Source organism: Chrysoperla carnea, chromosome 1 (assembly GCF_905475395.1).
Source record: "Chrysoperla carnea chromosome 1, inChrCarn1.1, whole genome shotgun sequence".
Lineage (NCBI taxonomy): Eukaryota > Metazoa > Arthropoda > Insecta > Neuroptera > Chrysopidae > Chrysoperla > Chrysoperla carnea.
Genome location: NC_058337.1, coordinates 69255801 through 69272074, shown reverse-complemented (window position 1 = coordinate 69272074; position 16274 = coordinate 69255801). Strand labels below are relative to the sequence as shown.

At 29.3% G+C, this 16274-nt stretch overlaps 1 protein-coding gene and 1 long non-coding RNA gene across 3 annotated transcripts; one reads left to right on the top strand and one right to left on the bottom strand.

The window, feature by feature from the left end:
- Positions 1–1097: 1097 nt before the first annotated feature.
- On the top strand, positions 1098–2138 carry LOC123290425. The gene is made up of 3 exons (XR_006534873.1): positions 1098–1258; positions 1858–1935; positions 2000–2138. It is a non-coding gene; the product is annotated as an uncharacterized LOC123290425 (long non-coding RNA).
- Positions 2139–2963: 825 nt separating this feature from the next.
- On the bottom strand, positions 2964–16031 carry LOC123305544. 2 transcript variants are annotated; one of them, XM_044887294.1, is made up of 16 exons: positions 15898–16031; positions 15542–15667; positions 14673–15482; positions 14111–14406; positions 13904–14050; positions 13229–13401; positions 12269–12317; positions 11204–11621; positions 10144–10237; positions 8584–8985; positions 8345–8527; positions 7110–7390; positions 6084–6275; positions 4368–4579; positions 4113–4310; positions 2964–3611 (listed from the first exon to the last, which is right to left on the bottom strand). In XM_044887294.1, the coding sequence occupies exons 2-16, from the start codon at positions 15654–15656 to the stop codon at positions 3399–3401; spliced, it is 3783 nt and encodes a 1260-aa protein (XP_044743229.1). In that variant the 5' UTR covers positions 15657–15667; positions 15898–16031; the 3' UTR covers positions 2964–3398. The 2 variants fall into 2 exon arrangements, with proteins under 2 accessions (XP_044743229.1, XP_044743230.1); XM_044887295.1 differs by lacking the exon at positions 2964–3611 and having other exon boundaries at positions 4191–4306.
- Positions 16032–16274: the final 243 nt, after the last annotated feature.

Below are 16274 nucleotides of genomic sequence, written 5' to 3'. Positions count from 1 at the left end.
ATAATTTTCAATTATTAAAATTTGCTAAGGCTTCTCTCTTGTAACAATACTATTAATAAATTTATTTCAAAGGCGGTTTTTGGAGTTTGTAATATAATATAAATATTTTTTACCTCGAATATTTTTATAATTTTCATCCCTTTAATAAAAACAAAACTGAGGGAATATAAGTATTCAAATGTATGCGTCGATAGAAGAAATGATAACCAGGAGTTGAGACCAAAAAATTTCTTTCAAAACATGTAGATTCCAAAAATCATATCAATAAAAATATTCATTTTTTTAATAAGTTTAAAAAAATTTTATTCAGGAAAATGTTTTTTTAATCAAAGTAAGTTTTCGGTTAGAAAATATTGTTGCAAAATTATTAAATACCTAGAGAAATAATTGTTTCGATGAAGTTCGCTACTGACTAAGTAGAATAATTAAATTACCTTTAAATAGAAAAAAAACGTGGATATACGCGCACTTTTCATTAGTTTTTCTAGTATAATATAATACAATTTATTTAAATTACCTTTTAGTTAAATTCATTAGTGGTGTCTATAATAACTTAAACGAATTGAACACTCTTTTGAGAAATATTTATAAACATAATAAATATGGCCTTAAAATTTAATTCAAAAACATTAAATTGGTGTACAAAAGAAGCAGATGTTTTATCGTATCGAATTAATCAATTGTTAACTTTCAATCAAGGATATAATCGTTTACGACCCGTACGATTTTCAAAGGCATCACAACATTTGCACGATTCATACAAGGAAAAAAAATTAATCGCAGCTAATGAAGAATTACTTTTGGATGATGAAACGATTAACACCGATTTATGTTATACAGTACCAGAAACTAAAAAATCTAGTGTCGATGATACGAAATTATATGAAAATAAAAAACGACAATCGCGAAGTAAACGACGTTTTTTAAGTTTACGTAAACAGCATAGTGAACCAAAATCAAGGGAGCCTATACATCCGAACGTGTTACAAACATACGATCTAAGAAATAGTATTAAAAAATAATAATAACTCTACATTTTAATTCAGCATTAGTTTAAGAAAAATTTAATTATTAACTTAGTTCGAAAATTAATTGTAAAATTTTAATCTATTCTTTATTAATTATTCGATGATTATTCTAACGGATTATAATGTGTTGAAAGTGGGGAATATGGAATCATAACTGAGTTATTGAATCATAATTCATCTTATGATCGATCATATATTTTAAAAGGTATCCGAATGTTTGTACAATTTTGGTAAATATACTTTTTTATTTTAATAATTTTTAAACATCATATTTAGTGTAGCAGGTTCTGAAGAGATTTGCGCGTGCAAAATATAAGGAACGAAATCTGTAGCTGATTCGTAATTCCTGAGACTTCAGAATTTTGTAGATTGAAAATTGGAAAATGACCCTCACCACTTTTTAGAAGGTTGGAACGTCTTGCGTTTGATCAGCCTAAAAATTTATTTACATAATCTTGGTAGCCCCTGTCAAAGATCCCCAAAGAGATTTTTATCAAATTTTTCGAGATATTGCACCTGGATCTGGAATTTTAAAAAAACCAATTTTTACTTACTTATTCTAAGCAATACAAGCTTGGGGTGAAATAAAAAAGCTTCGTTAGCATCTAATAAAATTCAAAAATTCACCTAAAGAACTTTCGAAAATTACTATACTTTTACCGATATTCGGCGTGCAACATACTTCTCTGTTGTAAAGAGTGCTTCAATGGAGAGTATGAACACTGGAAAAATAATACTAAAACTACTGCTCAATTAAAATTTTTAACAATATTTACCGCTTAAAAACTCGTTATGTGATATAATTTATCCATCTTTTTTCTTTTATTAGCTAAAGTTTGAGGAATATTTCAAGATCAAATTATTCAATTTTGTGAAAAGATTCTACACTCAGAGTTTGATATCAAATGTAAGTTAATTATTACAATTTTAATTTCTCTGATTTCTTTTAATAAACGAGTTTTATGTTTTAGATGAATTTATAGAATCAGCATTATAAAAAATATGAAGTACAGCTCTGAACGCAACGTTAAAAACCTACCACATAAAAATAGAATGCAGCCACAAAATTTTCTTTTTAAATTAATTTTTTAATAAAATAATTTGTATTTATTTTCGTTTGTTTTTTTAATACGATCCTATTCAAAAGAAGCAAATTCAGAGTTGTTCAAAAAGTTTTGTGACCAGATCAAGACAAGGAGGCTATGATCTATGACTAAATTATATCTTAATTGATCTAATAGTGGGAGAAAGTTCACATGCTTTTCATGCTTTTCTAGAACCAGCTGAAACAAGTTGAACGAGACTTCATTATTAAATAAGATTAAAAGTGGCTGTCCTGGGGTGATACACTCTTAGACCATAGGGTCAGCGCCGAACCAAGAAAGGAGCAAGTGAAGCGGGAGAAAGTGGAGCATTTTAAGTGTTTATTATTGAAATACAAGTTAATTTTTGGAAAAAAGGCGCCGAAAGACGATCTCGCTCTACCTTGATTTGGGGGTAGATCCGGCGCTGTATATGGTCCATTATGATACCGAAAAGAGGTGTCCTCATAAGTTACGAACCTGTATTAAATTATTTAGGGTGAAACACATAATCTATCTTTACCGGGATGATATATTTCCCAAAGCAAACATTCCATAGTCAGGTTTTTTTGAACAAGATTTTTTCAATTCTTAAAAACGTAACTTAGATTCTTACACAAATAAGTTTATTTTTACAAAAATACAATTATCACAAAAATTGGATAATTTCGTACAATTAAAACATTGTAAGTTCATTAAATTTATACAGAATGTACACTAAAACTATACATTATTAAGTTATAGAAAATATACCTAATGTTCCATATGAAATCATTTGATATTTAGAAGCTTAATTATTAATTAAATACAATTTTACAAATATTAGATTAACTTGTATAAGATAATACACGGTATCCCAATGATTAAATACATAATAGAAATTGTATCAGACCGCAAACTCGAGTATATTGAATAACTAAATAAACTTGGTACATACAAGATTTGCCTCTGCTTGATACTGCCCCCACAATAAGAATACCTTATTTTATATTACCGGAAATCAGGATAAACACACCATATGTAAAGTAAACATTCTACAATAACAAGCTTAAATTTGGTTTCAGCAGGCGTTTAATAAAATATAGATAGATATTAAGCCAAGAACATTAAGTGTTCTTAGTTTTAGCTTATATCCCAATAGTTTCCGATTTAGATAAATTCGATAATCTTAGTAAAATTTGATGGTTCCGTGTGTAGAATATTCCTCTGATTTGTGGAAAGATTATCCTGATTCAGTCTTTATAATATAAGCATACTTTATGTATGCAACGTTAAAGTTACCCACTTGTTAATCAATTTTACTACGCATAAATTTAACACATTGTAATCGTACAAAACCAGCCTCATATCCAATGGCTATGTATCGATAACTATCTTCGTTTGGATTCCATGCAAGTTTATTCAATGATATAATAGGATACATATCATAGGGAAAGTCTTTTAATAACTCCGGATTATGAATCCGTTCGAATGCTTGTTTTGGTATCGCATCTTTTGTACTCTGCAAAGAAAAAAGCAGTTATTCACATGAAGTTGTCGTGCTATACCACCAACGGATGACGTCGTGTAATTCTACTCAACCGAATTTTAACTACTCAAAATAAATTGAAGATTTACGTTTCAGAAAATATAAGTAATAACAGGAGGAACATGCAAAAAAGTGTAAATAAGCACATAATTACATAATTGTAGAAATACAACTTCATTAGGAAAGAGATAAGACTAAAATTTGTATATACCTTTTATATGAAAAAATAAAAATTGAAACCGTTTTTATTATAAAATTTATATATACGTTTTATCCTTCCATTTATGAACAAAAAATTGGTGCTCGTCAATTCAAAATGATGCTGAAGATAAGGGCTATAATCAACATCACTCGGACATGCTTCTTTGATCTAACAACGTTTCTTTAAACATTTTGCACGATAAAAGTTATTTTTCGAATTAATTGCCTACATCACATTTACAAAAATCTTAATACATTGAAAATAAAACATACCAAATCAAAATCGCAGAATACAACGCCATATTTTTCCACAGCATCTTCATAAAGAAATGGTAAAACTTCAATATCATCATCAGATAATTTTGAAAACTCTTGCAAATCTGTTTTTGCTAATTTCTTTTTCTTTTCATCATATTTTATTAGTTCTTCGGGTGTTTTAGTACGATCAAGATATTCAGTAAATCCACCTAGCTAAAAATAAAAACCATAAGCCTATTTCGAAAAAAAATTTAAAATCCATACACTTACTGAACGTCTATGCCTTAAATTTTTTTCATTTTCTAAACCATAAAACATTTGTGTTGGAAATGTTAATTGCCATTCACCAGCAACCGACCCTTGAGCAATTCCATTCATCCATTCATTAACAGCTAAACATTTACATGGTGAATTGTTTCGAAGTAATGGTACTGGTTTATAGCCAAAATCACGGCATGATATTAAAGTTGTAACGGTTAAAGCTACAAAATAAAATTACATTTATTATTCAGCTTGAAACATTTTAGAATTAGCCCAATACATTGGTTTAATTAAATCTTAATGATTAAAAAAAAAAAAAAAAAAAAAAAAACATATAACTAACAAAAGTAAACCCAAAAAAGTTTAAGTAAGGGGGATTTTGCATGCATGGGGGAAGGGTTCATTTGGATAATCAAAAAAAAAATATTTTAATATTTTGTGTCATCATACAAGTCAGTATTTTTTATATCAAAATAACTTCTAAGGATTATTGAACATTACGAGATTCGTCCTTTTTTAGCATATTTTAGTGAGAAATTGGTAACATTTTTGGAAATCAAATTTATGCATAATTATTTTGTTAATCTTAAAAAAAAAACATTTCTCTCCGTGGGAAGATTTAGGACGTATATTGTACTTTTAAACCTATTGGATAAAAGTCAATTATTTGGTCAAAAAGCAGTAATTATGGTATATAGACATATGAGCCTGTAAAATGTACACACTCTAGCTAACTCTAGCGACCACAATTTTGTCTTCTTGAAATGAAATTTGATGCATGAATTGATTTTGATATATCGTATTCGCACCGTGTATGAGTTTTATTGGAGGCGTTTCCATGGTAACGATACTCTAATTTAATTATAGAATTGTATGGATGCATATATAATTGTATGGATTGCATTTATGACTAACATTGAAAATTTAATAATATTGTCTCACAAATTTAAATAAATAATTATAATAATTTACATTTGAAAAATAATATTTGCGCAATTTGATTTCTTATTTTCACAACTTTTAATGCATTAAGTTTAATTAATTAGTGTTTTTCAATAATTTTAATTTGACATTTACTGTAACATTAACATGTAAAGAATTGAAAACTAGTCATAACAGCCTCTTTTCACGCCAAAACTTTTCACTGGAAACGCTGGCATCGCTTTTATTGTATCATGACTACGCATACAACGAATACACATACACTAGTAAAGTATTTTTGGCGGGTGACCTTTGCGCCATCTCGTGTTTTATTTCAGAAAAATGAGGGTTGATTAGCCTAAAAAGTGGCTAGCAGAAACGTCATTGTCATATGTTACAAGTGGAATTCAATAAAGATTTAAAATGAGTAAATAAAATGAGTAAAAACGATCGAATCGAAAGTGTTGTGTTATTAATTATGAAAACATAGTTCGTAATAATCCAGAATTCCAATTTTACCGTTTTCCTGGATATTCCACTGTTTACAAAATAAAATAGTTTCACTTGTATCATATGACAATAACGTTTCTGCTAATAACTTTTTACATAATAAAACATGAGACCGCGTACTACTTTGTAAGAGGAAAACATAAAATTTTAAATTTCCGGATTAATATTTTTTTAAATGGAAATTTTAGTAATCAGCAAAATAAGCCAATTTTTATCACAGCTTATAATCTTATCATATCTTATTGTTTGGAAAAAAAATTGAATATTTAAAAATAATTAAAAATAAATCCTTACATTGCATTAAAACATCATCAAAGCATACAATAGCACAATTCCAATGGGGACACCAATATCCATCGGTCACAATACCACGTTTATAGTCGCCAATTGGATATCGCGTATCATTTAAATCCCAAAATTTGGTGAGTTGATCATGGGATGCAGTTAATAGCCATCGTACATCATTAGTATTTGGTAAATCGACAACTTAAAAATTCAAAGTGTAAAGTGTTTATTCCTATTTCTATTCTCTAAACCAGGGGTGGATTTAGGCTTAGTACAGTAAAGAACGGATCTTGGTAACAAAATTTTGAGAGAAAACTTATGAAAACAGACGAATATATAAGTAATAAATAATAATGGGGTTTAACCTCCGTTTCTCTGACATATACGCCTATAACAGAGGCCACCCACATCATTATTTGTGACTCTTTATTTAAAAATTATATTTACAATTACATTTTTGATGTGGGTGGAGTCGGTTACTACGTTCTTATCCAAGCGACGACAATGTGATCAATTCTGCCCTCCCATTATAATTGTTCACACTGCCGCTGCCTGGATTCGAACCCGCAACCTAAGTCTAAGTAAACTAACGGTCTATAACTAATGCCTTAGACCGCTCGGCCACTTTAGGCTCTAATATAATTTGTAATTAAATAAATAAAGATTCACAAATAATGATGTGGGTGGCCTCTGTTATAGGCGTATATGTCAGAGATACGGAGGTTAAACCCCATTATTATGCAATATATAAGTTATAAATTTAAGAAACATAGAATTTTATACAAAGAATACAAATTATTCGCAAAAATTATCCAATTTAAGAAGAATTGGTTTCATCAAATTGATTTGAAAACGTTCTTTCGTTACCTGTGACAAATGTTTCTAATATATTTTATATTAGGTCTATTACAAAATTAAAGCTATGCGGCATGTCTTTAGCCCAAACCGCACTTTGCCTATACCCTTCCCTGTTTTATACAAAAAAATAAATAAAATGAAAAATAAATAAACGCTTGAACATGAAATTTTCTATACCTAACACAGCTGAAGCATGTGCTTGAAAACACACATATGGCAATAAATGTATACACTCATCTTTAATTTCGTGTAATAATGGTGATGTATTTTTTAAATTCCATATTGCAACCATTCCATTTGAATATCCAGCGATTAAAACATCATGCCCCGATTGTTTACTCCATTTTAATTTTGTAACTTGCATTTCAGTATCACCTAATAATTTCGAAGTCTTATCTTGAAGTTTTAATTGATATATTGGTTTAGTTTTGTAAACTGGTAAATTAGTATTAGTAGCACTAAAATAAGAAAGACAAAAAATTATTTTCAATCATCTTTGTATCATGTGAAAAAACAGTAACAAGGTTTACTAAATTTTTATATCCAGTGGAGAAGATTTTTTTCAAATCTTCTTTTTTATATAATACATATATAATACATTATTTATATAAGTTTGATGCAAGGCACAGACTAAACTTATACAATAATATCAACCCAGAAATATAATACAAGCAAAATTTAGTAAAATATGAAAAATGACCTAATTTTGGGAGTTTTCCATTAGCTCAAATCGACTGAAGTCTGTTTAATATTTTTAAAATAAATATATCCTTGCTTTTAAAAATATTTTTAACATTTATACGCTTTTTTTCAATTAAAAAATTTTTTCGCCTCTGTAACTAACCCCAGATTCCTCAAAAATGTATCAAGGCAACGACGCCATTTTTAGTCAAAAATGCTTTATGAGGATAAATGTTGATATATATTTTTAATTATGCGTTTTCAAATTCATTTACTTTTTGGACTGAAATCATTGTAAAAATATATTAAAAATAAAAAAATTAATGTTTTAATTATTTATCAATCACAACGGCATGCTAAAATTGTTACTTTTTCCCGGATTCAAAATTAAAAAATAATTTGAAAATCTTGTATATTTGTTGCCTTAATTGCTTTCTTCAAAGTTGTCGAAAATATCAATTGGATCATTTCGTCGTAGATTGTATTACGCATCCCCGTGTGAGCAATGGACATTAAAACATTTGTAAAAATGTGGCACAAACAATGTTAAAACATTTGTATGAAATCAAAATTTTATTTTGAAAACAAAAAGTAAGCCAACATGAGCCTGATAAATTTGACTTCACAAAGTTCTGCAGTTTATTAAATTTCAACTTGATAACGGGAAGTGGTATAAATGGAACTCAAGACTTGGACTAAACTGTGTTCAAAAATAATAGTTTTCCACCCACCTTAATTGATTCGGGAAAGGGACTGAAATAATATAAACAAATCCCGTGGACGTTGCTAACGCTAGTAAACCAAGCCGTTCATTTTCTTGATAACATCCTGATGGACACCATTCCATATGCCAAATTATACCATAATCGTGTGCAATTCCCAATGCCAGCTTAGGTGTTGTTTCACATGTAGACCTTTACAAATTAATAATATTAAAAATTGATTTTTGAGAGACCGAATTGTTCCTTACTTGTTAATTAAAACACCAAAATTCCAAATCTGAATTAAACCAGCTCCTGTATATGAGTAACCAAGTTTAAAAGAATCTTTCATATTTGGTTTACAAAATACAGCTAAATATTGCTCTTTATCTAAGGATGACAACATCGGCACCCATGCCATACTACATACAGGTCCACCACAAAATATTGTTGCAATATTCGATGTAACGTCTGTCTCAAATAAATTGTATTCTTTCCATCGATGTTCATATGTACGAATATCTGGAATTTGTTGTCTCATTAATATTTGTGATGTATGTATTGACTTTTTGACTTCGGGTAAATATTTTTCAATTTGATATTTATCAACAGGCAACCATTTTGTTTTTAGATATTCCGTAAACAACAAGTTTGAGTAATGCAATTCTCGGCTAAAACATGTAAAATTCATGAATCTTCTTTTTAAGTCTTCTTACTTTAGTTTGTAGTAAGTTATTTCAAGTAATGTAAACATTTTGGACGGAAAAAATAGTGAACACTTTACGTCCAAAGCCGATGTTTTTTTTATCAACCCAATTTAAATGTAACATAATTTTAGAGTTTTTAGTTTATGAGTTAGTTTAGATTATGAAGTCTTTAACAATGTGTATGAAACATCATTCTAACCAATAGACTCTGGTTCTTCCGAAAATATATCCCCTACGTAATATAGGAGATTCCTGACCTGGCGATATCAAAATGAGCTATGAGAAAGGCTATGAGTGACATGGCACCGCCGCCATGATAGAACCACAAACGCCATAGCCCATAAGTCTAATTGATCAAATTCAAACAAACAAATTGACAAAGACCCATTGACTTTCAAGTACAGTGATTCTCAACCACTGTACTGCGGCACTTTTGTGCGCCGCCCAATTTTAGAAATATAGTAAAAATTATATAATGGTTAAAAGTGTGCGGTAACAAAAAAAGGTTGAGAATTCCTGTACATGGACCGCTAGTCAGCCAAATTTCGTAATAAAACATCTGGGGGCGAAAATAAGTAGTTAGATCAAATACGACCATACGCAATTATACCCAAGTGCGCAATAACTGTCAACACCTGCTATGTACAGTGTACACACTGATCACGAATCGTCAATACAATTAGGGCTCAAATGTGCACGCTCGGGAACATTCGCGCATCTTCGTATTTCAACTACTTATTTTCGTCACAAATTTTTTCCCACGAGCATTTGTATGGGCTTGTAGTAAATGCAAGGACCATATAAAATAAGCTGGAAAATAAAATGCCCTCGGCGCTAAATTATTTGATTGACTTTGAATCGAAAAAATACATAATTAGAATTTTTTCCCTATACATTCGCATTCATTTCGCTTCAATATTTGAATGGGATTAAATTGGAATGTAAAGTATACTTAAATTTATTTTCCGAATCATTCCTATTCATTACGAGTGAAAATTTTTAATCGATTTGAATTGAACTATTTTCTAACAGATATTCAAGTTCGTTTTTCCAATCTATTACTTTCTAAATTAATGTATGTTCCCAATCCTATCTAAAGATAAATTTTTTTAAGTTACTTACAATTGTCTTGTCCATAAAATAATACCAGAAAATGAATACATTGGTAATGTTGCTTCTTTAGATTGCAATAGAAAGTCAAATTTATAGCATTGTTCTGAAAAAAGATGCAAATGAAAAAAATTATAGAATCAAGCTCACTTGACATATATATACAGACTACAATGCAAAACTTGAATATTGTAAAGTATTACTGATTCTTGAGTCAAATAATTTTTCGTCAGAATAAAAATTATTTGCAAAATAGCCTCAGAATCCTGGTACGCACAATGAATACAGAAAATGATCATAATAGTAATTAAAATAACAAGTCAGACATATTTCCGCATTCTTTCTCGTCATACAGGACAGAATGTCCATGTAGCGCTAAAAAATTAGACAGTAAATAAAATTTATAGCAATGAATTTGAGTATATGTACCAAAATTAATTTTCAATTTTAGGAATTCCGTTCCGATTTACCTTTCTGGATTTATAATAAATAAAAATAATTTTTACAAATAAATTGTCTTATCTTTTTCATTAATACGAAATAAAATACGTATTTTATTTCTTGTACTTGTATTCAAATGAGAAAGGGTGATCGGACAAGATAGTGGACAATCTCATTTGAAAAACCGTCTCTTAAGTTTTGTTCATTTCGTAACATCATTTATTTTCAGCAACTGGCATTTGTTGGACTAGGAAAGAACACTCTATTGTTCCTAGAAAGCAATCGATTATTTCCTGGATCAACATATCCGGAAGAAGTGAAAATATGATTTCATCACGAACAAGGAATCTGTATGCGAAAATACAGCTTCTCTGGGCATTCTCAACAACACCCTGAGATGAATTCTTCATGGTGAGACGATTATTAGAAAAAATGAAGAGTACTCCCTGTCTTTCAAATGAAATCATCCCCACCTTCACGCTATGAGAGAAGTAGGTAGGTTAGATTTACTACCGAATCTCGTACAAGTACTTCAACGTTATAAAAAAGTCTATGTTTAATAAATACTTGGTTGTAATCTGTATACTATAATAAAAATTTAACACTAATCAAATAAAAACAAATATTTTACTTTGAATTTTCGGTGAATTTATATATCTTTCATTTAATCGTAACATTTCTAGATCTTGATTAAGCATTTTATCATTAGCTTGTTCTTCATTATCAGCATGCTCTTCTACAATGAATTCTTTATCTATCTCTTTTTTCACACGGGGTTTTTCTTCACACGGATGTGCTGTTTTTATATGCGAAACAATTTCATCTTCTTGCGCACTTTCGTAATTACATTTTTTACATGTAAACACTTTTTGTGGTGCAAATTTACATTCATCGTAGTGTTTTAAGATTTCATCAAGAATTTTCGTTTGATAATCACAAATCGGTGAAAAACATTTTGCCATACCTTTTTCATTTGCAATTTGTTTTTTCCATACATTTATATAATATCTTGGTGCTTTAGCACCGCGTTTATTATCCATGTACATATCCTATAAAAATTTAAATCTAGTTATTAAAAATCAAATTCAAAAGTTATAAGCAAAACTAAGCAAGGGCAGACCCTCAAAAGGGAATTAATTTTCTGTATTTGTAATAAAGGTAAATATCCATCCTGAATATGAACCGTTTTAATCGATAATAAGAAAAATCTTGTGGGTTAACTAAAATACAAAAAACCTTTTCAAATCAAAAATGTTAGGCTTAAAGGGAGATATCTTTCAGTCATCTTGAATTTGACCTTCATCACCAGGATCATCTAAAAGTCAGCTCGAACTCGTTACTGGTAAAAGCAACACTTTAAATTAGAATGTTGTTCCTTATAAAAACACGAGCATCTTTTGTTTGAAAAGTCATCTCGGACTCGTTACTGGTAAAAGTAGAAGAATACTTAAGATTAAAAAGTTGTTCCTTTTCAAAACACCAACATATTTTATTTGAAATGTGCTTTTTGAATTCAGTTTAAAATACTCATAAGAGAGTGAAACTTTTATTTTCGCATTGAATTTCTGCTAAAATTATTTCTCTCGAAAAAATGTTAATTTAAAATGCTCTTTTTCTTTCTAATTATACGTTCATTTTTATTATTCAAAAGCATTCCGATAACATCATAAAGTTCGATAAATGTGATCATACTTACGGTAATATTATCTGTTTCTTTGTCTAAAGTTTTAAAAATTTTCAACGCTCTGAAAAATTGTAAAGAAAATATATCATTTTTTGTTTGGTTTTTAAATTTTAAAGATGAGTATAAATAATTTTGAAACATTGAATTTAAAGTCTTTAAGTATTATTGGATTTTTTCATTATTACTATATGGTCGGCCCAATCAAGCTCTTACAGTAGGAGATTCGGCAATATCAATATGAATGATTTAACAGTCATTTGTAGCTCAGACATAAAACAACGTAAACCCTTTAACATTGTCGGCTCTATAAACAATATTTTCAAACAGCACATCATGTTTAAAAACAAAAATGATTAAATACTACAAAAATACTACAATTCTTTCGAATTTTTCATTAAAATTGTGGCAACAATTGTACAAGAACAAATTATACAGTCAATAAATTAGTATGCATACAGCCTGATTACCGAACTTTTATTTGAATCGCCCATATGATTAAACCGACAATGCACAGGCGCTATGCGATGTCTCTTTCAAAGTTGTTGATTTTCGTTCCAATGCAAAACTTATACTGAATGAATTCCTTGATAATGGACAAATCATGACAGACTTCTGACACCAAAAATGAAAATTTTCATAGCTTGAATGCCATTACACCCCCCCCCCTTCTACCATTCTCCAATCCTTTTCGACGCAAAGCTATATCTATCCAAATTCAGAGTTCATTGTAACGTACCTTGTAATCGTTTTCTAAGCAAAGAAATACATTAATTTAATTTTTTCTTTTATAAGTTCTTTTTTAGTCAATTTGCTAAATTTACTAAAATATTTATCAAAATTTTATTGCAATCGTTATCGATTATAATTGCTAGGCATAAACAAGAGCTATTAACACACTGTACCAATCAAATGCAGAGCTAACTGAACACGCAAGTTTAATAAGGACAAGGATTTTTTAATTGAATTACTCACTTGTTAGCAGCTTGTCGTTTTATTGCGTTGTCGATTATATTATCTGTGGTAATATGGTTATTATCCTCTTTTTCTTTATTTTTATAATGGACATTCTGCATATGTGCGTTTAAGCTTACAACCAAGAAACGTGCCCCACATAATTTACAACTTGTTCGCTGTGATTCAATCTCCTGAAAAAGGAATTTTTATGAATATTTAATATGCATCAAACAAAAAAGAGATAAACTTCTTAAATTTTTTATAATGGAAATTCGACGAACCAAAAAAGTGTTTTTACCTTGTTTTGAAGGAAGAACAGACAAATTTTGAATTAAACGATCTTTTCAACCAAAATGTACTTTACACATTCTACGTTATAATGTACTGGTTACTAAAAATAAAAACTACAGCACTACACAGAGAAAAGTGCGTATTTCACGCCATTTCGTTTCATCCTATACTCTGGTGCGAAATATTTTTACTCAGATGCATATGTATATAAATATTATTAATACTTAAGTATGCTAATTTTAAGTAAGAAATTTAGAACAAGTAGCAACACCAATCCCGATCATCGCATTGAAAAAGTTATATAATGAAATGAATTCGCCAATTGAAAACATATTATTGTAGCTATGAATGACGGTAAGAAATTAACTAGCTATCCTTCTAGAAAACGTGTTTTATACATACATTTAAATCTTTACCACACAATTTAACGTGAGAATAAAACCCAATAGCCGAAAGCTTTTTATCGCCACAACGTCCACATTTTAAAGGCAACTGACTTTTAATTACTTGATTCCATAGTCGAAATACTTGCTCCCGACTAGATAAATCCTACAAATATTTTAAAATTAATAGAACATTCTTAAGTTCGCAGCAGAAAATTTTTATTACCACAGGTGTTTCACCCTCTCTCCAAGCTAGATTGTTATGCATTTGACAATTATGTCTCAACCAAAACGCTTCTGGGACTAAGGTGTTACATTTGATACATCGTACACCCCGTCCAGGTCGATCTTTCATTTTATAGTATAATGGTGGTTGTAAAGTGTCTTCTTTTTGAAAAGATGCAGGTTTCCGGCCACGTTTACCCTTTTTCTCCGCACCGACTTCAATTTCAAAATTAATATCCAAACTAATATTACTTGATTCTTGTCCAGTTTCTTCGTCAAATGATAGTACGTCGTCATCTGAAATTTGAAATTTATGAATATATAATGTCAGTTTAACTGTTTCTGTTCGGTTATAATAACTAGAATATCTAATTGTAAGACAAATTTCCAGAACTCATATTTCTGATAGAAAAAATTATGATCTTTAATTGTATATAAAAACTAAAAATTACTTAAGTATTTATTATAATGTTTTCGACTGATTTAGTGTTATTAAAATTATAATTATTTTCAAATTTTTCTGTACTTTTCTAAATATCATACTATGTAAATCTCAACTTTACCTTCTATTTTAGCCTTTCGTCCTTTTTTCTTAACTTTTTTTAAAGGTTTTATTTCATTTATAACGTAATCCTCATCGGTATCCGTATGACTTGTTAGTTGCTGATCTCCACTATTTTCACCAAGATTTAACTCCAACATATCATGCACGTACATTTGTTCACAAGGCGTATCTTCAACTTCTACCTGCTTTGTATTTCTCTTCTTTTTTTTCGACATTGGCGATATGTTTGTTTTGTACGGAGTGATCGCACTGTTCACATTTGATTCTTCTCTTCGATTATCATTTTTACTTAAAATTTCTGTCGTTTCAATCGCAAATGTAACCGATTTCTTCTTTATTATGTTATCAATTTTTCTTTTACGTCTAGGTTCATTTTCAATGCTATTATTAGATTCCGTTGTAGCATTTCGTTTTCGTTTTCTCCCCGTAGTATCTACATTTGATTCATTTTCTGTATTTTCGCTTAGGGGTTCCAGTTTTATTATGCTTCTAAGACTTTCTACAGGTGTATGATCTTCATTAGGTTCTTTTTTAATAAATTGTATATTCGTCTTTCCTGAATTTAGTGAATTATTTTCCGGTATTTTAGCCTTCGTTTCTGATATTTTAGCTTTCGTCCCCGTTCCAGGTGTTTTAGTTCTCGTTTCTGGCGTTTTAGCTTTCGTTTCTGGTGTTTTAGATTTCGTTTCAGGTGTTTTAGTGGACTCTATTTTCTCTTTTCTCAATTTGTGTGTAGCAGATAAAATAGAATTTAATTTATTACCCGCATTCGATCTACTACTATGCCTTGTAGGAGAAGGCAATGTACCTGGAAATATTTTCAAAATTTAAATCCAAAGATAATAAACATATTCCAAAACTACTTACTATTTTTCGGATTTCTTAATTTTTCCAAAGGGACAACTTTTATCTTGGATACCGTTGATTTATTTTCATCGACCCTTGTTTTCTTATTTTTTGAATTTTCACTTTTAGAATCCATATTTTACATATCTAAAATATAAAACAAATTTTAAAAAAAAATTCTTACATGGTTAGGACTTGAACCTTCAACTTTGACAAACACGTTTTTTAAACTTTAAATATAAAAACTAATTGGTAAATTAAATAATTATTAAAATATAAATTTTTAGCAAGTTTAAAGTCTTTAAATCATATAATTGTACAAAAACAGTTTGACACGAGATTATGAGACTAAAATAAAATATAAAGGAATTAATTACATTTCCTTAATTAACTGTACATGCATTCCTTCATTACGAATATTTTAATCAAAATGTGGTTTGAAACTAGTTGATAGCACTACAGATTATACAAAATTTAAAAAAGATATCAGAGAATATATCGGTAAAAAAATATTTTGTGAAGGTTAAATTAAAATTAAAAGGATCGCATGTGCGGAGTTTCGAAACCACTCTTGTATGGGTGTTTATCTCTTTTTATTGTTATATAACCTAATTTATCTATCTTTGTTCTAAAATAATATTAAATTGGAGTCTATTTCCTATAAGTTGAATACTTTTACAGATAAAATAAATAATAACTGTAAAATATAAGTTTTAGTGGGGTTCCAATTTTTGATTTATTAATTCGTTTGCAA

Bases quoted from the DNA above. Each gene is read 5' to 3' on its own strand.
- LOC123305544 (XM_044887294.1), bottom strand. From the start codon at position 15,656: ATGGATTCTAAAAGTGAAAATTCAAAAAATAAGAAAACAAGGGTCGAT. The intron at 13,402-13,903 runs GTATGTATAAAA...TTCCTTTTTCAG, and splicing joins TGTGTGGTAAAGATTTAAAT to GAGATTGAATCACAGCGAAC. The intron at 12,318-13,228 runs GTGAGTAATTCA...ACAATTTTTCAG, and splicing joins AAACGACAAGCTGCTAACAA to AGCGTTGAAAATTTTTAAAA.